Here is a 24,626-nt window from a genome sequence, read left to right as displayed (position 1 = left end):
CTTCAAGTTCACTCCCTGTGCTCAGACTGAGGGGGGGGGGTTCTACCTCTCTGGGGAGAGGGTCGTTGTCTCTGTGCGGCGGTCCCCCCCACCTGCGGACGGGAAGCCGGTGGGAGAGGACGATGGCCGGAGGGGGGAGGAGGCGGCCCTAGCGCCATTTTGTGGGAGCGAAGTGGTAGCTGGGCTGCTCTTGGATTCCTCCTTGCTTCATTCTCCCTGTCGGGCTTCCTAGCAGCGGCCTAGCGGGTGAGTTGCAGATGCTTCTCACTAAGGACGCCCTGTGTGCCTCGGCTCCCGCGATGGGGCGGCCGCCGACCCGGAAAGGGAGTCGTGGGACCAGGCCTGCTTGGTCCTGCCGGAGCGGACTCGTGTGGGAGCGACGTTAGGGCCTGGCGCGGGGTGGCAGCCGGCGCCTGAGCTAGGGTGCTGGGCCCACGCAGCTGTGCAGCCCGAGGCAGCGGTTTGGCCTGGCTTCCCGGCGCGGGTATTGCTTTGTGCTTTCGTACTTTTGCACCGGGACGGAGTTTAGGGCCTGATACCCCAGCGGTCCCACCTCGGCCGCGCTTAGAAACTCCTCCCTCGGTTGTCACGCACTGGCTTCTGGGAGGTGGCGGCCCGCGTCGCGAAGGACCTGTCGCCGCTGTCCCTGCGGCTCAAGTTTGGAGAGCCTCTGGACAGCCCACCATCTGGAACAGGGAGGAACTTTTCCGTTGTTCTTTTCGGCTGGCTCACTGCTCCTATTCAGTCCTCAAAACTCAGCTTCTGCATCGCTTGTTTGGGGAAGTCACTTTGACACCCCTGTACACCCACACACACAACACATCTCAACCAGCTTAGGTTCTCCCAAACATCCTCAGACTACTTTCCAGTAGTACTTATCACGATTGTAATAAAATAAGTACTTGCTTGAGATCTTTCTCCTGCTTTCCCCTTCCCCCCCCCTCTCCCCCGCCTTGCCACTAGCATGCCATCTGAGACTAGTTTCACAATGGCAGCACTTGATGTATAGTAGGCATTCATCAAATACTTAATGAACTAGCGAGGCATTACATTTTAATAGCTATCCTTGCCTTTACTTTCTCGTTTTTCGGGGATAATCAACACCTGTAAGAATCCAGAGACCAGAGAATTTTTCTACAAGTTACAAAACAGTGCCGTATAAATCAGCTGGGATAAGGAAACAGTTACTTTGACCACAATTGTTAAGTCATTTGTATCTCTTTTCCCTTTAAGAGAAACAAAGATGTCTGAATATATTCGGGTAACCGAAGATGAGAATGACGAGCCCATTGAGATACCATCGGAAGACGATGGGACAGTGCTGCTGTCCACGGTTACAGCCCAGTTTCCAGGGGCATGTGGGCTGCGCTACCGGAATCCAGTGTCTCAGTGTATGAGAGGTGTCCGTCTGGTAGAAGGAATTCTGCACGCCCCCGATGCTGGCTGGGGGAATCTGGTATATGTTGTCAACTATCCCAAAGGTTTGTTGCCATTTGGTTTTGCAGTGATCCTAAAGTATAGGTTTGTATCTCGTTCTCAAGCATAGATCATGGTCTCTTCGTGGTAAACCATCTCCTATTTATTGCCCAAGTATTTCTTCAAAAGTTACTGTCAGACAAGCTTGGAAGACCACTAAATGAGTGAGAATTGGAATACAGAACATGTTTTTAAAACTATGTGTTTAATTATCTGCACTAATTTTGCTGAACTAATGCCAAGTTTAAGAAATTAAGAATGCTTTGCAGTTCTATCAGTCTGTTGAAAATAGTCCTCTGAAGTGCCTCAATATTTTGGTTTGTTCTTAATCCTTGCAAGCTACGTCATTCATTCAGCTAATTTTACTCCTTTTTTTTCCCCCTTAAATGAACATCAGTTGCAATAGCCCAAATCTTGAAGTAATTCAGTCCTAATTATAGTTTTAGGTCTGGGCTTTTTCTCACTGTGTCTTATCAGTGATGGTTTTAATCTAAAAGGAAGCATGAAGATTTAGAAGTGTGCCAAGGAACTAAGTACATATTATCAGTAGGTACTTTGTGCTAGTTGATAGATCTGTTACTTTTATTGTAACTTTATATTGCAACAAAGGTGTACTATTTGGTCAGTATTTAAGATGTTGCCTCAAGAGATTTTTTCATGTATCAAAAATTGTACTGAAATTAACTTGGTTTCTTTTAGTCTGCAGTTTCTTGATCCATTGGTTGTAGGTAAATACTTACCCAAATTTGAAATGTCATTTAGATAGTAATGTATTGATGTAGGTTCATAGTTGTAACAAGTGTACCACCCTGGTAGGGGATTTTTATAATGGGGTGGGGCTCTGCCTGTGTAGAGGGAAGGGTATATGGGAAATATGCCTTCCTCAATTTTGCTGTGAACATAACGCTACTCCAAAAAATGGTCTGTCTTTTGTCCAAATGTCATTGAGTTTCTCTGCTCTTCCAAATACTGGTTTTTTTTTTTTTAATAACCTTAAGTTTCTGTTATTATAAAATTAATGTGAGCTTGATGTTGAAAGTTTGGACATAAAACAGAAAAACTGAAATCAGCCTTAAAAATCTATAACTGGAGATTACAGTTGCTAATTTTGTGGTAGTCAGATTATTGACATTAAAATAATCAAGGAAATATATTTAATAGGCACAAAGATAGCATCATTGTTTTTCAACCTGTTTTTTTTCCTTCCTTAATGTATTTTAAAGTGAAAATAAAGGAACTTTTGTTTTGATACATCTTTTGAGAGGGGAGAACATACAGTTGTAATCTTGAGCTGTTACAGAACCAGAGGTTAGAATCCCCAGATTGGCTCCAGAAAAGCAACTGAGCCGCTTATTTAAGCCTTATTCTGTCCATGAGAGCTAACATCACTCATTACCAGAAGTTTCCAGTGTCTTACTATTCCTAGAATGTTTTTGTTTCTCATTTCTGCATGAAGGGGGTGAAGTGTTTAAAGTGTTAAATGAATGTTCTAAAAGATTTCTGCTCATTTTGTTTAGATAACAAAAGAAAAATGGATGAAACAGATGCTTCATCAGCAGTGAAAGTGAAAAGAGCGGTCCAGAAAACATCTGATTTAATAGTGTTGGGTCTCCCATGGAAAACAACTGAACAGGATCTGAAAGATTACTTCAGTACCTTTGGAGAAGTTCTTATGGTTCAGGTAAGCTTTGATTTCACTTAACAGTTTTTCAGTGAATGAGCGTCCAGAACTCCTTGTTCTGGTGATGCTACCCTTCATGTTTAGTAGGTGATATTTTTAATATTTATTATATGTATGCGTAATGGGTGCTGAAAAGAAATTTGGTTTATACTATTTCCCTTCATGTGTGTACTCTGGGTTGGTTATATGTGTGTGTAGATTTAGTGAATTTAAATGATTTTTTTTCTAGGTCAAGAAGGATATTAAAACTGGTCATTCAAAAGGGTTTGGCTTCGTTCGCTTCACGGAATATGAAACCCAGGTGAAAGTAATGTCACAACGACATATGATAGATGGACGATGGTGTGACTGTAAACTTCCAAATTCTAAGGTACTTTCTCTTGTTTTCTCTGCTTTGGCCATTTGTGGTGACAAACTTAATTAAAAGACACTGTAAAATAAAACATTACAGTTGGAAAATGTGGCAGGGTGTGTTCTTGAAATCTTTTGTTAAAAGTCTCAGGACCTTAATGCATGGTGAATATTTTATATATTTGTTTGAAATACTTAGTTTATTGCTTCTCCAGAATAAAACATGATTCATTTTATTCTTTCTCTTGTTATTTAATGAATTAGCAATTTCTTACATAGTTACATGTGAACAGAGAATATGTGGATCTCGTTAGTGTTAACAAAGACAATTAGAATATGTTGATCTTGTTACAAAAGCCTTACTTATTCCAAGCAAGCAAGACTTGCTTATTTGGAACATTATCCTCTTTGCCAGGACATTTCTAATTCATCAATTTTCCTTAATCCAAATATACTTTCATCAGCTTTAAAATTAAAAGCATTGAAGTCTTACAAGAAGATGTGCTAATACAAAAAAGAAAGGATGTACCTACTTTTTAAGCACTCACCTAAAGAAAAGGCAGGTAGATTGTGTTACATCCTCCACCAGAATGCTGTTTTCATTGCTTGTAAAATATTTCTGATGGTTTTTCTTCCTTTTGATTTGATCAGCAAAGCCCAGATGAGCCTTTGAGAAGCAGAAAGGTGTTTGTTGGGCGTTGTACAGAGGACATGACTGCTGATGAACTGCGGCAGTTCTTTTGCCAGTATGGAGAAGTGGTAGATGTCTTCATCCCCAAACCATTCAGGGCTTTTGCCTTTGTTACGTTTGCAGATGATCAGGTATTTTTCTCTTAAAAACTTTGCCCCAGTTAGGTGATTTCTGTTGAACATTGCCCTTCCAGCTAATTACCATCCTTACTAACTAAGCTCTCTGACCCTGTATTTGGGTCTGAATATTTGTGATAAACCCCTTAGGTATATTTTTAATATGTGACATTTAAGTGGGAGTGTTACACATCCTTTGAAAATGAACGGAAAAATCCCTGCTGCCATTACTATAAAGCTAAAGGCTATTTTATGGGTTTAAATGAAATAAGTGCTCCTTGCTGATTTTTTTCTCCAGCGTAGATGATGGCTTGAAATCTAAGTTTTATTGCTACTTTGTATGAATCAATGGTTTAATCTCCTCTATTTACATCCCTTATTTTTTATAGGTTGCCCAGTCTCTTTGTGGAGAGGACTTGATCATTAAAGGAATCAGCGTACATATATCCAATGCTGAACCTAAGCACAATAGCAATAGACAGTTAGAAAGAAGTGGAAGATTTGGTGGTAATCCAGGTGGCTTTGGGAATCAGGGTGGATTTGGAAATAGTCGAGGGGGTGGAGCGGGTTTGGGAAACAATCAGGGTAGTAATATGGGTGGAGGGATGAACTTTGGTGCTTTTAGCATTAACCCAGCAATGATGGCTGCAGCCCAGGCTGCTCTGCAGAGCAGCTGGGGTATGATGGGCATGTTAGCCAGTCAGCAGAACCAGTCTGGCCCATCAGGTAATAACCAAAGCCAAGGCAACATGCAGAGGGAGCCAAATCAGGCTTTTGGTTCTGGAAATAACTCTTACAGTGGTTCTAATTCAGGTGCAGCGATTGGTTGGGGATCGGCATCAAATGCAGGGTCAGGCAGTGGTTTTAATGGAGGCTTCGGCTCTAGCATGGATTCTAAATCTTCTGGCTGGGGAATGTAGACATTGGGTTACAGTTAGTTGGTATACTGGTGGGAATTCAAATTTTTCTAAACTCATGGTAAGTATATTGTAAAATAACATGTAAGAATTTTCAAAATTGGTTTGTTCAGTGTGGAGTATATTCAGCAGTATTTTTGACATTTTTCTTTAGAAAAAGAGGAAGAGCTAAAGGAATTTTATAAGTTTTGTTACATAAAGGGTTGAAATATTGAGTGTTTGAACGTGAACTGCTGTTTGCCTGATGGGTAAACCAACACACTACAATTGATATCAAAGGGTTTCTCCTGTAATATTTTATCCCTGGACTGTCAAGTGAATTCTTTGCATGTTCAAAATGGAAACCATTGATTAGGACTACATTCTTTTCTCCTTGTTTTAATTTGAACCCCACCATATGGATTTCTTTCCTTAGGAAAATCTCTTTGGAGATCATGGTGTCACAGTGGTTGGTTCTTTTGTTTTTTTTTGTTTTTGTTTTAACACTTGTCTCCCTTCATATACAAAAGTACAATATGAAGCCTTCATTTAATCTCTGCAGTTCATCTCATTTCAAATGTTTATGGAAGAAGCACTTCATTGAAAGTAGTGCTGTAAATATTCTGCCATAGGAATACTTCTGTCTACATGCTTTCTCATTCAAGAACTCGCCATCACGCTGCGCAGGCTGCGTCTTTGACGGTGGGTGTCCCATTTTTATCCGCTACTCTTTATTTCATGGAGTCGTATCAACGCTATGAACGCAAGGCTGTGATATGGAACCAGAAGGCTGTTTGAACTTTTGAAACCTTGTGTGGGATTGATGGTGGTGCCGAGGCATGAGAGGCTAGTATGAGCGAGAAAAGGAGAGAGCGCGTGCAGAGACTTGGTGGTGCATAATGGATATTTTTTAACTTGGCGAGATGTGTCTCTCAATCCTGTGGCTTTGGTGAGAGAGTGTGCAGAGAGCAAGGATAGCAAATAATGTACGAATGTTTTTGCATTCAAAGGACATCCACATCTGTTGGAAGACTTTTAAGTGAGTTTTGTTCTTAGATGACCCACGTTAGCTGAATGTGTTAAGTGAAACGATACTTGTATTTCCCTTACCCCTTTGTCAACTGCTGTGAATGCTGTATGGTGTGTGTTCTCTTCTGTTACTGATCTGTAAGTGTGGTAATGTGAACTGAAGCTGATGGGTTGAGAACATGGACTGAGCTTGTGGTGTGCTTTGCAGGAGTACTTGGAAGCAGAGTTCACCAGTGAGCTCGGGGTGTCTCAAAGCAGGGTGGAAGTTCTCATGTCTGTTAGCTACCCATAAGAATGCTGTTTGCTGCAGTTCTGTGTCCTGTGCTTGGATGCTTTTTATAAGAGTTGTCACTGTTGGAAATTCTTAAATAAAACTGATTTAAATAATATGTGTCTTTGTTTTGCAGCCCTGAATGCAAAGAATTCATAGCAGTTAATTCCCCTTTTTTTGACCCTTTTGAGATGGAACTTTCATAAAGTTTCTTGGCAATAGTTTATTTTGCTTCAAATAAACTTATTTGAAAAGTTGTCTCAAGTCAAATGGATTCATCACCTGTCATGCATTGACACCTGATACCCAGACTTAATTGCTATTTGTTCTTGCATTGTCCAAAGTGAAAAGTTTTTTTTGTTTTTTGTTTTTTCAAATCTAGTTTTTAATAAGTCTGGGTGACCACACCTAAAATGGTAAGCAGTACCCTCCAGCTTTTTCTTAGTGCCTCTGTGCATTTGGGTGATGTTCTATTTACATGGCCTGTATAAATCTCCATTGGGAAATCATCCTTCTAAAAATATTCTTATTTGAAGGAATGGGCAAAGCAATGTTAATTTAAAATGCTTTGTAGCAAAGCCTATCAATTGAAATGAAGGGAATATCAGCACCTTTCTGGATGGGGATTTGAAAAGTGGAATTAATTGCAATAGGGATAAAGTAGAAGAAACCACAAATTATCTTGTGCCTGAAATCCATTAAGAAGCCTGATAGCTTTAAGAATTAGCAGGGTGGGTTGTCTGTCTGTGGAAGTGTTAAGTGAAAGGGGCTTTGTCTTCCAAAGATGGGGAGATAGTATAATGTCAAATAAATCTACAAAACTCAAGACTCTCACGGTGCATTGTTAAGTATGTAAAAGCAATAATATATTGATTCTCTATTGTACTTAAAATGTAACTAACTTATGTGAGAGTCAGCTCCTTTTCTAGTGGAAGAATGTAACAGTTTTTGTGTTGATAATTTACCTAATGCCCTTATCTAATTAGATTATGATAAATAGGTTTGTCATTTTGCAAGTTATGTGTTTTAAACTTTTATAAATGAAGTCGTCTTTTAGGCTTATGGTCGCCACATTGTTTTATTCAGTTTCCTCTGTAAAGGATCTTGCGTTGTTTTAATTTTTTTTTCTGCATCTAAATTGCATGATTTCCAAACCCTGTACCATCTGAATTTTGCATTTTAGCACTTGCACTATTACTCAGCAGCAGTAACATGGTAACTTAAAATGGTATTCGGGGACCTCCAAAGACTAAACTGACAAGCCTTCAAGAAGCCCAGGGGTAAGTTAACTTTGTCAATGGCATGGTTTTAATCCCTTATTTACACTTGTATAAATCTAGTTACCAGTCTTAGAAGGCTTTCAATGTTGAGTAGCCTTCTATTAACATGTTTATGGTACTACATAGCTATGGGTATTTAATTCTACCCTAAAAAAAAAAAATTGAAGTTTAGAAGTAAACTATTTGGCAAAGATTTGTTTAAGTCTATTTGGTCATCTAAATGCATTCATTCTAAAAACTTTTTTGAACCAGTTGAATAAAAATTTTTGTTGCCACCACAGTTTAGTGTCTGGAGTCTTACTGGAAAAATACAGTTTCTTTTTTTATTTATGTGACAAAGATGCTGGAAAGTTAGCTTTAAAAAGTGAGTCTCTAGAAGTTGCACTTTATATGTACAAGAGAAGTTAGTTGAAATCACAGTGAATTTCTACATAATAATGGTGACTCTTTGGCTAGAATGAGGAATTTTGTTGAGTGTTAGGTATTAAAACTTTTTAGGGAGGTCAACTAAATGAAATTTTTTAAGGTTGGGTCAGGGCTTAAATTTTGTCCTTAGGAAAGATGTTAAGTACATAGTAATTCAGATGTATGTGATAATTAGAATAGTTTTTTGTTGTTGATTACTAGGAGAGCAACTCTTAACTGTGTATTTGAGTTCTGTACTCAGTTGTTGTACGATCTGTAATCTATTTTTAAGTGTGCCCAAGTATTTCATGTTCATGGTAAGAAAAAAAACTACATTTATTAATAATACTGCCACTTATTTTTAATATATTTCTTATGAAAATGACACTTTTGAATCAACTGTCTTCTGAATTTGAACATTATTTAGGTTATTTCCAAGTGCTAGGAATATTCTCACAGCTAAATTAAAATCTTAGCATTGTAATTACCAGGTCAAAGACTATGCACGCTTTTAAGACTTGTGAAATATATTGCCAAATTGTCCTTTAGAAAATCTCTTGACAATGTGAAATAGTGCTGTTCGTGTTCTTTGTTTGGCAGTTTTTTATAATTAAAAAATGATAGTGTTGTTTTAACATGGAAATCAATCTATACATAGGCCAAAGTGTTGCTATTTCCAATTTATCTACCCAAGAAAAACATTCAAAGTAACTCCTGAACCAATACTGCTGTAATATATAACATTCTCAGATCAATAAGAACAAATACAAAAATAGTTAAAGAACATGAATAGGAAATTTCATAGAAATGCAAATGGATAGTAGAAAAAGACACTGGACTTTGTTAAGTAAGTAAATGCAGATTTAATCCATGAGTTTGTAATGGATTGGCCAAGATGAGTATCACTACAGTGGCTTATGTCCCCTTAAATCAAAGAGTTAAGTAGTGGAAGAGTGGCTAGTGGACACATGCCTGAAAGGCAGGCTCACCTGCAGTCTGGTTCAGTTGGGGTGGAATGGCAGCGCTCCTGTTCATGTTTCTCAGGTCAATTTGCCACTAAGATCTTTTACGGATATTTTTTAAAACAAAGAATCACGTACTAGCTGAAGACACAAAGTTAAAAATTACTATTAATGATGCTCTTGATCCAGGGAATGTAGTTTATGACTTTGGTGTAGACCCCATACTGATCTGCTTCCCCGCAATTAATGGAACCCCAGGACACTATTCCTCCCACAAACCACTTCTGGGTCTCATTATCTAGAAACACTAATGCCCCCCCACTGTCACCTCTACAGCTGTCCTTGCCCCCACTTTGCAAGCCAGCACAAAGCATGTTATCAGTTACCCTTCCGTCTGGATAGGACTTCTTTTCGTAGGCAGCAGTACATTTTTGATGGTCAACAACTGGTATGTCAATAAACTTTAGATTTCTGGCAAGAAACCCTCTTTGGGTTAATCCCCATCCAGATGCAGTTCCAATGTCATTTGTCCTCATGAAAGATTCTGCTTCTTTTCTTGGCAAACAAATAGGCATGATGTTGCTGTTGATTGCAACTTTGTTCTTCAGTTTAATCAGTGCTATGTCGTTATCGTAACCAGCATCATGAATGTAACTTTCATGTATAAAAATGGCCTCCGCCCAGGCTTGTGTATAATTAGGTGATATTCTCTTCAGGGCACCCATTCTAATCTGTAGGGAGGCAGTGTCTTCCCTTTGGTCATATACAGCATGAGCAGCTGTTAGGATCCAGTTGTCGTACAGAAGTGCACCTGCTGCCATAGTTTTACCTAGTAACAGCACTTGCCAAGGAAAATAACCAAGCTTTGCATTTTGTCCTCCATATATACGACCTTCTGTAGTACGGGTGGATATTCCACACACTGGGGAAATAAGCAGATGTATAGAGGCTTTACAGAAACCTGATGGTGTTTTTCTCTAATTATTACCACTTTGGAGTTGTCAATTACTCATGTTTAATGTCACCCAAAAATTGTATCACACGAACTGGTGTTTGTCCACCTGTACAGGCAAGTGAGTATAGTATATATATGTTTTACTGCTCGAAACATTGTTCAAAGATCCGATAAAACCATTCGGTGTTTTTTAGCTCCTCAGAAAATGAGGTGAGTGAAAATTAATATGTAGAAACTAATTTGTTTTGCCAAAGTAACTTGGTCTCAGGACTGGGAATGTGTTCGGTAGGGCTAACAGTTGTCTGAGCTGGTGTGCACAGGAAGTGAAAGTAAATAACCTCTCCATTGCTTCTGTTTTCCTCCTTGTAAAATGGGGTATCTACACTGTAGTTCTGGGAAAGCAGGAACTAGGGTCAGTATCATAGGATTTGCAGACTACTTTCACCTTTGAACATTTAAATGTTTTAAAAATGAGAATGTTACAGTTGTAGCCAGGAACCTTCAGGTTCAGAAATTATTTCTGGTCTAGTTGTTCCTTCCAGACACTAGACTTTACTGTATATTGCTAACTAAATATGCTTATTAATGTAGCAAATCTGTTTCCTGTTGTGGCAGAATACTCGTATGAAAGCTTATAAACATTGTGTCAACTGAGAAGACTAAACCCAGTAACAGGGGTAATGGATATACTATTACTTTTCTGATTTTTTTTCTTCTTTGTCAACTATATCTTCAGAGCCAATTCTGGTAAAAACTTTTTCTGAGTACTATTAAAAGGCAAATTGCATTAATGTTTAAAAACTAGATGTCATTGGAAACAATTGCTTAGGGAAATAATGAGGTTATTAGCTTTGGGTTTTAATAGCATTTCTATAGAGAAGAAAAGTAACAGAAGAACTCGTGTTTATAAATGTATAAATGGTTCAAGATAATTTTAAGTATTTAATTTTTTATGCTTGCCTAGTTGTAAGGTCAAAAATAATCAAATGACTGATGCAGTCAGGACCTAACAAACCTCTCCACATGGAAAGGGGTAATGAGAACATATTATTTGGAAATAATAAGTTGGTCTAAGAGCCAAGTGCTGAAGTTACATTTCTGCCAACACAGCTAAAGCCCTACTTACTGTCTTCTACCCAGTTCTACTTTCCATCAATTACAAATCTCTTGTATAAATGTATCCATTACCAGGCTCACAGACTGGGAGTGATTTTTCTCTTTTGGAGCTCGTCCAGAATCCATCAGCCTCACACACATATTTACCTGCAAATCATTGGAAAAACAAAAATGTTTAACTGCATGTAAAAGGTGGTTGTCATTTGCTTGAATACCCCCTTGAAAAATGTTGATTCTTGAGCATCAGTGGGAAATAGAGGTTCTGAATAACCGTTTTACATGATTTCATAAATAGGAGGTCTCTGCATTACCATGTTTGCTTGCAAAGTGGAAACCTTTTAGACGTGTAACTTGAATATGTATCAAGATCTCAAGTGCTTAATGATAAGGTTTTGACTTGTTAAATTAAACCATTTGGAATATATTGTGTGTTTGTGGTAGTCATTTACTAGATAAGATCTGTTTTCAGATTCTTGTAAATTGACATTAAAGTCACTTCAGCTGCAATATTTCACTTAGCAGGTGGGAGACGTGCCTTTTAATCTTTTGCCTAGCCTTAGCCAAAAATGTTGGGTAAGTTTATTTTCAGATCATGAGGGCTTAGGTTCCAAATATTACCCACCCCCAACTTGGAACAGTTTGCTTACCATCGTTGGTTGTCATCGTGTAGAACTCATTACAGCGGTATTTAACCACAGCCCTGTATGTGGTCACAGCAGGACCTGTGATGTACTCCACCTGGCCACTGGGTAGATCGTCAGGAGGGCCACAGTCCACAACTAATAAATAATAAATAATGGGAGAGGGAAGTCAGTTTGTGCTGAATTCTAACATTAAAATGATGTGTGGAGATTGTGATGGTGGTTGGCTGTGTGGTGCTGTAACCTGAAGGCACATTCAAGGTGGACATCATTTCGTCTCTGAAAATGAGCATCACCTTAAGTGTGGTTTTAAAGCGTCACTCCTTCCTATCCCTCAGTAAATGGCTAGACTGAAGTGAAGGCCCTGGGCAAGGAGGGTAGGATGCTTTCCCTAAAGGAAAGGGATTTGAAACCACTTGGACTTCCTTAGCATTCCCACATGTAAAAAAAGTGGCTGGCATTTATTGAATATCTCCTCATGCAACAAAATAGCAACAGAAGAAAACAGCGCGGCGTGCAGGTGGCATGTACAGTCTGGCTCCATGTAAATGGTGCAATTTGATTGGCCTTAAGGGTAGAACAATACAAAAATGACTGAAGGACTCAGCTTGTTATGATCCTTAGCTTTTTAGAAGGCCTAGAAGTCATGCTACCTTGAGTTTGGGTTGGAATTCATACCTGTTCGGACATTAATGTGAAATAACCAACTCGTTGGTGAGAAAGTGGTATCAGTCTGAAAGTCATAGTTTTGTACACAATAAAACGTTGTTGATGTATTTCTGTGGATACTAAAAAAATAATACTTGGTTTTCAGCAGCTTAATAGCAGTGTATCTGGCTCTGTGCCAAGTGCTTAGTCCACATTGTCTATAATTTCTCCACAGGTAATATGCCCATAACCACAGAAGTGGCAAAACCGGGGCTCACACCCATACCTCTTACTCCAACACTCCCTTCAGTGCCAACTCTTACTGTTTTTTAAACTAAAAATTGGTGGTATATTGGTGGTATATTCTGACAGGAATATAAATTTTAGAGATGAAAATATTTAAATTCCCCTAGGAATTTTGTAGAAACCATTGAACAAGATATGTGAAGATATAGGTACAGAGGTATTAACTACAGCATCTGTAATGGTAAACGAAATAAAGATCACATGGACTGAAAATCAGGTCTCATGGAATACTAGACAGTCATTAATAAGAATGAGCAGCTCTGTTAGTACTTGAATTGATGTGGAAAGATAGCCCAGCAATTATGGAGGGGAAGGGTAAACTGCAGTCAGATTTGAGAATCCCACTTTGGTTCAAAAGTATGTAATAGTGAAATACATTAGTATGAATAGCATAGGAGATAACGAATGTGAAGGAATGGACCCCAGTGTCCTAAAGGTATCAACAGTTTGAGGATTTGGGCAAGAGAGGTTTTCACTTTTTTTTGTTTTGTAAATTTGTTACTTCCACTAACATTGATGCTTTTGAACTGGGGTTCTTGGAGAAGACTTGAGAGTCCCTTGGACTACAAGGAGATCAGTCATTGGAAGGACTAATGCTGAAGCTGAAACTCCAATAGTTTGGCCACCTGATGTGAAGAACTAACTCATTGGAAAAGACCCTGATGCTGGGAAAGATTGAAGATGGGAGGAGAAGGAGACGACAGAGGATGAGATGGTTGGATGGCATCAGCAACTTGATGGATGTGACTTTGAGCAAGCTCCGGGAGTTGGTGATGGACAGGAAAGCCTGGCATGTTACAGTCCATGGGGTTGCAAAGAGTCGAACACAGCTGAGTGACTGAACTGAACATGTAACATAGTTCATTAGATACATGACTCAGTTCACAAAATGGTAATGGACATTGTCATCCCAGTTTGATGTGGATATATGTCTGTGTATGTACGTGTATATACACATACACATACCGCCGTTGTCTGCATCAAGTGGTGGCCTGAACATGTTTGTATGTGTGATATATGTAACTGAGATATACACCAAAATAGCAACAGTGGTTATACTCTGATACAGTGGGATTATGAGTATTACAATGTAATTTTTCTCTATTCCCCATCTTTTTACTTAGAAAAGTACTTTTGCATATACTAAAGCAAATACTTTTCCTAGTAGCGTGGTCCCGTTTTAACTGCTTAAGAGTACACCTAGACACTGGGTAAGACAAGCATACTTAGAATTCAAGCCCTGATAAAATCATTTTCTAAAAAGACCAGAAGCAGTAGTAGCAGAAGCAGCTGCGGGCGTTGTGGTCGCACATACGTACTGCTGCACACTGGCATCGGTCGGTCCCAAGACCCGTCTTTCTGACAGACTGCAGCAAATGACTTCAGGGGTAAGTTACCCTAAAGAGGAATTGAGAAAATATTAATTTCCTCGTTTTCATCATAAAGCACTCCACAGTAGTTCCTCTTCCAGTGTTTCGAGAGATGCTCCCAAGGAGGGTGATGAACCCACATGACACAGCCCAGCTACCTCGATACATGTGTGTGCTTGGTAATGTCTTGCGTGTGTCTCTCAAAGATGTTGACCTCTTGCAGCAGTTTTTGCCTTCCATTTTAATCCAAGAATATGTCAGATTTCAAGTTCCTGCTGATGCTGCACCATTTCTTTAAGTGCCAAAGGGTGATGGTCAGAAGTCTGGGGAAGGTCAACCTGATCAGGCATGGAATGAATATGTCTGGATTTTTCTACCCTGCAGCTATTAGCTGGAGGAAAGTCATTTAAAATACTTCCTTAAACTTCACAAGGGTGTTTTCTATCAGTTCCATTGCTAATATCTAGAGGGACATTTTTGACATTGAGATATTTTCCTGAAACGGACTTTAAATGAAAGAAAGTGGCTTTGACAGAAGCTTTATGCTTCAAAGGAGAGCAGGATGATTTTTTTTTTCTTTCATCAGAGACTGAACAGGAAATACTAAAAAAAGAGAGTGAGACTTCCCTGGCAGTCCAGTGGTTATGGTTAGGACTTCAAGGTTTCACTGCCAGGGACTGGGTTCAATCCCTGGTCGGGGAACCACAAACAACGAGGCATGGCAAAATATATATATATCTTTAAAGATAATGGCTGATAAAACTAGATGTTCAATAGATGTTTATTTAAAAAGAAAAACAGATTTGCAGTTCAAGGAGCTATGGTAAGAGCCCGCCCAGAAGTTTGCGAATTGAGAAAAGTGTTTCATTTTTCCCCCCTCCACAGGACTGGATTGCATAGCCAGCTATCATTTCAGTGTTATTACTTTTTACCATTGGGATTCAGTGACAATTTTGAAGAACATAAAGAGGACATGTTAATCTCCTACCTGGGCCCCTAAAGCAACACACTAAGCATTTTTTGAAATTATCCTCCCTCTCCCTTAACAGTGGTCACTGTTTATAACTCTGCAGAATATACTGTTTGCAAGGGCTGTTTAATTTTTTGTGGGCCCAGGAGTTGTTTCAGGTAAAGGTCATTTGACCACGAGGAGTTTGATTATAGCAAGGTGATAACATAGAGCACAATGGCAAACATTTCAGTGGCTTTACCAGGAGCTGCAGTAATGTGTATGAACTGAGAAAGGTGTTCATTTATATCACCAGCGCTCCCCAAGACAAAGCTTTTTTAAATAGCAGACTTCTGGTGGTTCAATGGTTAAGAATCCTCCTGCTAATGCAGAAGATGTGGGTTCAATCCCTGTTCCGGGAAGATTCCACATGCTGCAGAGCAATTAAGCCCTTCATCCTTGTGCTCAAGAGCCTGTGCTCCACGCAAGAGAAGCTACCACTATGAGAAGCCCACACACTAACTAGAGAGTAGCCCCCGGCTTGCTGCAACTAGAGAAAACCTGAGCAGCAAGGAAGAACCAGCACTGCTATAAACAAATTAATTATTTTTTTTAAATAGCAGAATTCCTAAGAACAGAAATTTTTCTATAGCCATTTCTCTTAGCAAATGTATCATTTCTTTGAATTTTATTGTTTAATCACAGGGAAAAGAAACCACCATGCTGACAGCTGTTTTCCCATCTTCCTTTCACATACTTGCTGATATAAATGTGTATTCATTTAAAAACCATCATGATTGTGGTTGCAGTTAGCAGTTTTATATTAACTTACTTGCAGAAGTTCATAACCGGTCTCGCAGAAGACGGAGAAGTGGTCTTTCAGGATGTATTTGGCTTGCACAGGGGAGATGCGGCCATTAGGTGGCGCCAATGGATCAGGGCAAGGCTCAGCTGAGCAAGGAAATGAGACGAATGGGTTTGGCTGTGGTCTACAGCAGGCAAGTCTGAATTGAGCAATTAGAAGTTCTTGATTTATAAGTGAAACACTTATTGTGTAGAGAGAGCTTTCCACAAGTGGGATAGAGTTCTTAAGATTTAAATCCAAAGGCAAGATTAAATTTTCCGTTGCTTACTGTACAAATTAGGATTTGTTGTCTGGCCTGGGCTTCAGCCAAAGTGATGGAAAGAAAGTCAGGCATGCAATAAGGGAGCATGGTCATTGCAAAGGGTGTGTCTGGTCCCCACCAGGGGCCTCACACACACTGCAGAGAACTGGGGAATGTAACGGGGGCGGTGGGGGTGGGAGTGGAGAAGAGTTGCACCACGTGCATTTAAATCACAGGAAAGTCTCAGTTTCCTCATCCATAAGTCTGATGAGACTGTTTGCTCACCTCCTGGGGCTTTGTGAGGACTGAGTGTGAAGCACAGACGAACGTGCTTTGCTAATAAAGTGTTAGTCGTTCAGTTGTGTCCTACTCTTTGTGACCCCCATGGACTGTAGCCCGCCAGGCTTCTCCATCTGTAGGATTTCCCAGGCAAGAATACGGGAGTGGGTTGCCATTTCCTTCTCCAGGGGATCTTCCTGACCCAGGAAGTGAACTCAGGTCTCCTGCATTGCAGGCGGATTCTTTACCGGCTGAGTCACCAGGGAATAAGCACTGGAAGGGGATCAGTCCTGGGTGTTCTTTGGAAGGACTGATGCTAAAGCTGAAACTCCAGTACTTTGGCCACCTCATGCGAAGAGTTGACGCATTGGAAAAAACTCAGATGCTGGGAGGGATTGGGGGCAGGAGGAGAAGGGGATGACAGAGGATGAGATGGCTGGATGGCATCACCGACTCGATGGACATGAGTTTGAGTGAAGTCCGGGAGTTCGTGATGGACAAGGAGGCCTGGTGTGCTGCGATTCATGGGGTTGCAAAGAGGCAGACACAACTGAGTGACTGAACTGAATTGAACTGAACTGAAGAGGTGGTCACAGCCAGGGAGCCCTCCCAGCAGACCTCGTGGCTCAGAGCCAGACTGGCACCTGGGAAGCCTCTCCTGTCCCTCATGAGCATGTGCACACAGGGCTCAGGACTGGCTTCCACTTTGGCCCCCAAACCCTGGCCTGTTGTCAGCCCATGGCTTCAGCCCATCCCCCATGGCTGACAATCCCCCAAGGCCACCCCTCAGCCCACGCAGGCCATTTGCCTGTCCTCCACTTCCTCCAGCAGCCGATCTCTATGTGTCTGGGTGACTCTCAGTCCCAGGCAGGCCCCAGAGTCTCCAGGGACATCCCAGGGTTTACTGAGACCGTCTTAATCCCAGGCCAGGGTCCTGCTCACACCCTCCTTCACACACACTGCCAGGCCATGTGCCGGCCCCTTCTCACTCAGCAGCTGGCAAACCTGACTTTTCCCTCCTACTCGCTCTGAAACCAGTACTCCAGGTTTAGAAATTTTATTACTTTGACCCACAGGAAAACAAAAGGCTTTTAAATAATGAAATGTTTGGGACTTCCCTGGCCATCCAGTGGTTAAGACTTTACCTTCCAACACAGTGGGGTGTGGGTTCGATCCCTGGTCAGGGAGCTAAGATACTATATGCCTCGGCCAAAAAAACAAAAACAGAGGCAATATTGTGGCGAATTCAATAAAGACTTTAAAAATGGCCCACATCAAAAAAAAAGAAAAGGCTTCCCAAAGTGCTGGTCTCTGCCCTCCTGACCAGGCTCTCATTCTTTCCCACATGTCCAACAGAGGCGGCCCAAAGGTTAATCTTTGTTAATCCAGTCTCCTCATTTTAAAAAGTAATACCTCCTTCACACACACCCCATGCCTTCTACATTAGCCCACCAACCCCCACCTTTCCACAGAGATGTTATCCTTCATTAGATAATTGAGACATTATATCTCAGGAAAGTTACTTTAAGAAGCTCAGTGTCACACGGCCAGGAAGCAGGTGGCACTACAGCTGGGACATCAAGCTGGGCAGCCTGACCCTCAGCCTGCACTCTCAGCACAGCTTGGGCTGCAAATATTTTGCTTTGGAGTTTCTCCAGTTCAGTTACTCGGCCCTTCCAAAAACATCCTCAGAGACCAGTTGGCTGAGAGTGTCAACTCTCAGGGGGACAGTCACATCCAGCGGTCAGTGCCCAGAAGATGGGGGACTTGGACTTGTGTCTAAGGAGGAAGTACCAAGAACCATCCAGTGTGTGAGGGTCTGTCATGAGGAAGAGGTGGGGAAAGCCCAAGAGGCCTGGAGGGTGGAGGCGGATCAGGGAGGCAGAGTGTAGCCCTAGCTGCAGATGCCCTGTCCAAACTCTGTGTGACGGGAGCCCCCATCTCTGCCCACCCCATCACACCCACTGCAGCTTCACACCAAGAAAGATGGAGCCTCTGGGCTTTTGCACATAACAGTTCCCTTGCCCTTGGGACAACACCCTTCCATATTCCTCCCTTTACCTCTCCCTTCTCCCCTGAAGCAGGTTATAAGACCCTTGTGTGACAGGTGTCTTCCCTACACTCAGAGGGAAGCCTTGTCACCAAAGACAAAGGGATGCCAAGAAGAATCCTAACAAACAAGGCTGGCTACATTTGAGTCATTGAAGGGACTGAGGCTGAAGCTGAAGCTCCAACACTGGCCACCTGATCCCAAGAACTAACATTGGAAAAGACCCTGATGCTGGGCTTTCTCAGGGTAGGAGAAGAACGGGACGACAGAGGATGAGATGGTTGGATGGCATCACCGACTCGATGGACATGAATTTGAGCAAGCTCCAGGAGTTCATGATGGACAGGGAAGCCTGGCATGCTGCAGTCCATGGGGTCGCAAAGAGTCGGACATGACTGAGTGACTGAACAACAAGTTTCCCCCAGTTCACCACCCTTACTTTATATTCCTCAACCTGTCACACTCCTTAGCAGACCCAGCACAGAAGTACACAGCTGTCTCTCTGGGTCTTCATTTCCTTAGGAAGGCAGTTGTGCCATGTAAAGCGTGGAGTGTGTGTAGAGTGTTAGTCACTCAGTCGTGTCCAATTCTTTGTGACCCCATGGACTGTAGCCCAACAGGCTCCTCTGTCCATGGGATTCTCCAGGCAAGAATGCCAGAGTAGGATGCCATTCCCTTCTCCAGGGGCTCTTCCTGACCTAGGGAGTGAACCCAGGTCTCCTGCATTGCAGGCAGATTCATAGCATCTGAGCCACTGGGAAGCCCTAGTGCCACATAAAACTTACATGAAATGAACAAGTATACTTTTTCCCATTAACCTTTCAGTTTGCTTTTCAGACTTATCCAGGGACACTGAGCAGGTTAAGGAAAAATTGTCCCTTCCCAGTTTCCGGGGCCCAGCCAGGAAGAGTTCCATCCCTTGTGGTTCCTTGATGCTTCTGGAAGAGTCCCTACCTGCCCTCACCTGTGCTGTTGTATCGGACCTTCCAGCCCATGTGGTCCCCCGACTGATCGGTGGTAAAGGTGATGGTCACGGTATTGCTCTTGGTTTCAATCCTGCTGGGCAATGTCTTCCCACAGAACGGGCCGTATTCCGCCTTGTCTGTTCGAATCTGAAAACGGAGAGATACCCGTCACCCCAGGACCTACCGGGCCAGGATGAGGTGGGGGCCAGAGGAACCAGACCTTGAGGGAGTCGTAGGGGCACAGGGTCTCGGGGTGCGTCTCCACGTCAAAGGACTCCACAAAGTCCAAGATGACGTGGAATCCCTCCTCCAAGTGGATGCTGTAGGTGCAGCTGGAGAGTTTGGGGTATGGCTGTGGGTATTCAGGGCTGCTGAGCTCCCCAGACCGGGCAGTGAAGACCTGGTCGGAACACAGGGCTGGGGAGAGGGGGGAAGACAGGCACGGTGAGCCGGGCACAGAAGCCTGGCTCAGGCTACTGGTCGAGCTCAGACACCAGCCCCAGAAGCCCTTCCAGAGACAGGACACTCCACCCAGGGGCTGAAGGGACAGTTTAGGGAGGGGCTTCCTCTGGCTTCCAGGCTTTAGCTGACACCCTCGACACTTGAATGTACATTCTCTGGGGCTGCATTCACACCCCCAGGGAAGGTGGGGGCCCTAGGCCAAGGCTTCTGTTGCAGGAATCACTGGGCCAGAGTCCCAATTCCAGGAATGAGGGGTGTGGGATTTGCCCGGGGGAAGGAGGCACCAAGAGAAGAGAAGGGGACTTTCCTTATTCCCCAGGAATTGGGTGGGGAGTGGATGGGAGGAGGGATATCTCCTTGGGCTGAGGGTCACCCACCCACCCCTGACTCTAGCAACCCCCAAGTTCATTTCCCCCAGTCTTGGACAGTCCAGCCCAGCCTCCCTTGGGCCCTCCCCCCACCCCCCTTCCCTGGATCAAGACAGGGGGGCAGTTGAGGGAAGTTCAAGTCCACATTGATCACAGATGAGTCTGGGGCCCACATTCCCCACTGAAACAGCTGATTCTGCCTTTGAAGAGGGAAGTCAGCATCACTCATGGGAGGGTCCTGCCCCCCTCCCCCAGGTGGTGGTGCGGGGGACATTTCAGGAAGTAGGAGCCCAGCACTGCCTTTCTTCTTCTACGTGGCTGCTTCCCAGGGTGCAGAGGCAGTCAGCCCCAGACGTGGGGGACCAGATTACCTGTCAGTGAGTTGATGGGCAATCAGTTTCCATCCATCAAAACCTCCCTGGCCTCTTCTGCTCTGGGTCAGGCTCCCCCTAGCCCATCACACACAGGACCTGAATTGCCCTCTGAATAGGAAGTGGACCCAAGGATGCTCTGAGCCCAGTCCTTGGATTCCTGGTAGGGGAGCAGCAAGAGCTTGGCTGCCCTGTGGGAACTCAGGCAAGCCTATGCCCCCTCTCTGGACCTCAAGGCCCCACCATCAAAACGAGGGTGGAGGTAGAGCAAGCCCTTCTGGGAAAGACGCCTGTGGCCCCATGGAGGGGGCCACCCCACCAACTGGGGCCCCTCAGACTGAGATGAGGGTGGAAGAGGAGAGGGGCCAGGAAGCACATCACGGCCCTCCCCCACTGTCCCCCCAGAGACAGGCAGCAGGTGGAGGTGGAGCCACGTTTATTGTTAGGTCCAAGGGGGCGGTCAGTGGGGGCTGCAGGCAGCAGCAGACTTGCCCAACCCAGACGGGAACTGGAGGGGAGGCTAGAGGCTCTGCTCTGGAAGAGAACAGAGACAGGGAGAGACACGGGGGAGGGATGACTGAGCAGGGGGCGCAGGGTCAGCTTCGAGGAGGGATGCGGCTGCTCACTCCCCAGGGCGCCAGCTGGTTTTCCATCCAGGCCCCTGGCAAAGGCGCAGAGGGGCATCCAGGCAGTGGAGGACAAAGGGGTTGGCTGGCTGGGCACCAAACAGCAGCTTTGAGCAGGACCTGCCCTCACCCTGAGGTTCCATGAAGGGAAGCTTGTGTGAAGCAGGCCTGGGGCCCCCCACTCCTCCATCCTGGAGCCCCCCCACCCCAGGGAGGGTGAGCCAGGTACAGAGTGAGAGCCTAACACATGCTCACCAAGTGAATGAGCTGAAGGGGATGAGAGTGAGCCAAGGACAGGGCAGAGGTGAGTGAGGAATTGGAGAGCACGGGTGAATGGATGGATGGATGTGTGGATAGATGGACGGATAGATGGATGGGTGGATAGACAGATAGATGGATATATGGATGGGTGATAGATGGATAGATGGATGGATGGATGGGTGAGTGGACAGATGGATGGATGGATGGGTGAGTGGACAGATGGACAGTTGGGTAGAGGATGAATGGGTGGATGGTGAGAAGGGACAGAAGACCAAGAAGGGGCCACCACCTAGGAGAAGTGTCTAGAGGGCCAAGGCCAGTGGTCCCTCCAGTCGCCTGGGCAGAGCAACTGTGGCCTTGAGGAGCCAGTGGTATCTTGGGGCAGAGTGGGGGCTGGGCCAGGCATAGTGTCCCCCTTTTCCCCTTTCCAGCTGTGGCTCACCTGAGCAGGTGCGCTTGTTCCTGTGGAGAACATAGCCCACACGGCAGGAGCAGTAGAAGCCACCCAGGTAGTTGTGGCAGTGGTGGTCACAGGTGGGGGCCTCTCCTGGGGGCACCTGGCACTCGTCAATGTCTGGGGGAGGGCCAGGCAGGCAGGCAGCAGGAAAGGAGAGGGGATATCACTGAGGCCCGGGCTCAGGCTCAGAGGCCCCCAGCCTCACAGCTGCCCTGAGAGGAGCCTCCTCGGGAATGGAGGTGGCTTGTGCCCGGCCAAGTGCTAGAGGCCAAACAAAGGTCACTGTGGCCTTCCTGCAGCAGGTGGAGGGAGACCTCAATTTCACCCTTTTTAAACCAATGAAGGTGAAGTGTCCTGCTCCACGTAGCCAGGCCAGGGAGCAGCCTACAAGGGAACCCGGTGGGTAGGCCTCTGTACAGGTTTCACTGAACTCTTAGAGCAGCCTCAGGACAAACACAGAGAGGTTGAACCACTTGCCCAAGGCCACACAGCAAGTCCCTGCAAGAGCCAGAATCTGAAATCAAGCATCGAAGTCCACATGCAGACGCAGTACTCAAGCTAGTGGGGCTTCACCTGCCCATCTGCAAATGGGCTCACCTGGCCCTTGCATCACAGGGGCCCCTAAGGATGTCCCTGGCACAGAAGGGCATTCAGTCTTAGCACCTGGCACCCAAGGGGGGCTTAGTTTAGAGCAGAGATCATGGCCTGTTAGGGATATTTGCATTGTGATGATGTCAGACCAGGTATGCACTCTTCTCCTGCTGGTCTGGCAAGAAGCCAGCCTCAGGGACTAGAGTGGGGGTGGGGAGGAGACCAAAGGGAGGACCAGTCTGGCCTGAGACCGAATCCCGCCCCCACAACCGGCCTCCTCCCCTGCTCACCCTCTGCAGAGTAGAAGGCCTCAAAGCCCGTGAACGGCTTCTCGTTGGAGTAGTCGGAGCGGAAGGTGACATCCAGGCTGGAGCCCGGTGAGTAGAAGGTGTCGTTGCCAGGCGCCCGCTCTGTGTCCGTGCTCTCTGAGCCACACAGCGTGGCCAGCTCCTTGGTCCCGGCGCTCAGCTGGGGGGTTCGGGGGTCACGGGGAGCAAAGGCGCGACGCCAGGCCTGACTGCCCTCCCACCCTCCAAGGTCAGACCCTGCTCCCAGGTGTCCCATCCCCCCGCCTGCCCTGCTGGCACCTTGACAAAGTCATACTCGCACAGGTAGGAGGGCTCCAGCTGGAAGTGGGTGAAGTAGAGGCGCAGGCGATAGCCGGGGGGCGCCGTCAGGGCCCAGCGCCGCTCCTGGTTGTTGGCGTACTTGTCGGGGAAGCCGGGCGATGCCAGGCGCCCGAACACTGGTTTGGGCCACTGTGGCCCCGAGGACGCAGCCACCAAGCCCCACAGCAGGCCCAGGAAGACCAGCAGCCTGAGGGCGGTGCAGGGCAGGGGCGGTGAGGCCTGCTCTCAGCCCTCACCCCTGCCAAGCAGGTCCTGGGGGCTTCCACCCACCTCATGGTGCACTCGGTGTCCTCCGGCTGACTAGGCACCGTCTGGAGCCCCAGGGAGCCTCACCTTTGATCTGTTTGTCCAGCGCCTGGCCCTGCCCCCAGCCACCCTGGCCTTCTGGGAACAGACCCCATGATTCCTGCCTGCCCAGATTTCTGGGCAGCGAGGGCAGGATGCTCCAGGAGCCAGGGGCTGGGCCTGGATGACGGCCAGGCCTGGGAACAAATGCTAGCTCTGTCTTCACCCTTGACCTCTGGGGTTCCCCAGCAGTGTGTGACTTCCAAGGTCACGCAGAGTCCTGGGGACAATGATCTCAAAGGTGGTGGCTTCTAGGTGGACATGGGGGAGACACACAGGCATCTACCTTTCCCTCCTGGCAGAGAGAAGAGGGGAGCTTTAAAAACACGAGTCCACAACAATGGGGAACAGGGGCAAGGATATGGAATCGACATTTAGGAAGCTGGAGAAACAGATGGACAGGTGGAAATGATGCTCCAGGAAGCAACTCTGAGCTTGCAGTGAAATCAGGAATTTGCGGCCCCAAGTCCTTCTGGACACAAGTAAGCATCTTGCCAATCCCTGCTTCCCATCCCCCAACCCCAGCAGAAAAGGGTGACTTATTCTTGGAGGAAACACCTGTCAAAGCAGGAGACGAAAGAGACACAGGTTTAATCCCTGGGTTGGGAAGATACCCTGGAAGAGACCATGGTGACCCATTCCAGCGTTCTTGTCTGGAGAATCCCATGGACAAACAGCTTAGCAGGCTACAGTCATACGGTCACACAGAGTCAGACATGACTGAAGCCACTTAGCACACATGCATGCATTCTTGGAGGAAGGATTTGGAGAGTCCCATCCTGCCAAGGATGGCAGGGCCCAACAGCAAACAAGGAATCCATGCAGACAGACCAGCCGTCCTCTGACTCAGCTCCTGGAACCTGGCAGCCACCAGACTTCTCTCTTTTCCCGGGAAGAGTGAAGAGGTCAGGAGGAAAGATCTAAAGATGCTGACTTGAAGGTTCTACATGCAAATGGCTCAGCATATTATCCA

At 45.1% G+C, this 24,626-nt stretch overlaps 2 protein-coding genes across 11 annotated transcripts; one reads left to right on the top strand and one right to left on the bottom strand.

Moving 5' to 3' along the window:
* The first annotated feature begins 96 nt into the window (after nucleotides 1–96).
* On the top strand, nucleotides 97–11,653 carry TARDBP (TAR DNA binding protein). Of its 5 annotated transcripts, XR_011560810.1 has the most exons (8): nucleotides 97–246; nucleotides 1,234–1,481; nucleotides 2,994–3,157; nucleotides 3,387–3,527; nucleotides 4,160–4,330; nucleotides 4,705–6,927; nucleotides 7,695–7,791; nucleotides 11,305–11,653. XR_011560810.1 is itself a non-coding variant. In XM_019976315.2 (6 exons), exons 2-6 carry the CDS (start codon nucleotides 1,244–1,246, stop codon nucleotides 5,233–5,235), a joined length of 1,245 nt encoding a protein of 414 aa, XP_019831874.1. In that variant the 5' UTR covers nucleotides 97–246; nucleotides 1,234–1,243; the 3' UTR covers nucleotides 5,236–11,653. The 5 variants fall into 5 exon arrangements, 1 of the variants encoding a protein (XP_019831874.1); XR_002182467.2 differs by having other exon boundaries at nucleotides 4,705–5,913; nucleotides 6,648–11,653; XR_002182466.2 differs by having other exon boundaries at nucleotides 7,695–11,653.
* MASP2 (MBL associated serine protease 2) lies at nucleotides 9,036–23,698 on the bottom strand. Of its 6 annotated transcripts, XM_070768229.1 has the most exons (12): nucleotides 23,579–23,698; nucleotides 23,267–23,495; nucleotides 22,970–23,147; nucleotides 22,074–22,205; nucleotides 19,764–19,960; nucleotides 19,543–19,690; nucleotides 15,976–16,094; nucleotides 14,144–14,222; nucleotides 11,877–12,008; nucleotides 11,302–11,376; nucleotides 9,545–10,080; nucleotides 9,036–9,299 (listed from the first exon to the last, which is right to left on the bottom strand). In XM_070768229.1, exons 1-12 carry the CDS (start codon nucleotides 23,581–23,583, stop codon nucleotides 9,276–9,278), a joined length of 1,854 nt encoding a protein of 617 aa, XP_070624330.1. In that variant the 5' UTR covers nucleotides 23,584–23,698; the 3' UTR covers nucleotides 9,036–9,275. The 6 variants fall into 6 exon arrangements, 5 of the variants coding, with proteins under 5 accessions (XP_070624330.1, XP_019831870.1, XP_070624331.1 ...); XM_019976311.2 differs by having other exon boundaries at nucleotides 9,036–10,080; XM_070768230.1 differs by lacking the exons at nucleotides 19,764–19,960; nucleotides 23,579–23,698 and having other exon boundaries at nucleotides 9,036–10,080; nucleotides 23,267–23,405.
* Nucleotides 23,699–24,626: the final 928 nt, after the last annotated feature.

This window comes from Bos indicus, chromosome 16 (assembly GCF_029378745.1).
Source record: "Bos indicus isolate NIAB-ARS_2022 breed Sahiwal x Tharparkar chromosome 16, NIAB-ARS_B.indTharparkar_mat_pri_1.0, whole genome shotgun sequence".
Lineage (NCBI taxonomy): Eukaryota > Metazoa > Chordata > Mammalia > Artiodactyla > Bovidae > Bos > Bos indicus.
Note: the sequence above shows the minus strand (reverse complement) of the source record. Positions and strands in the feature narration are given on the sequence as shown.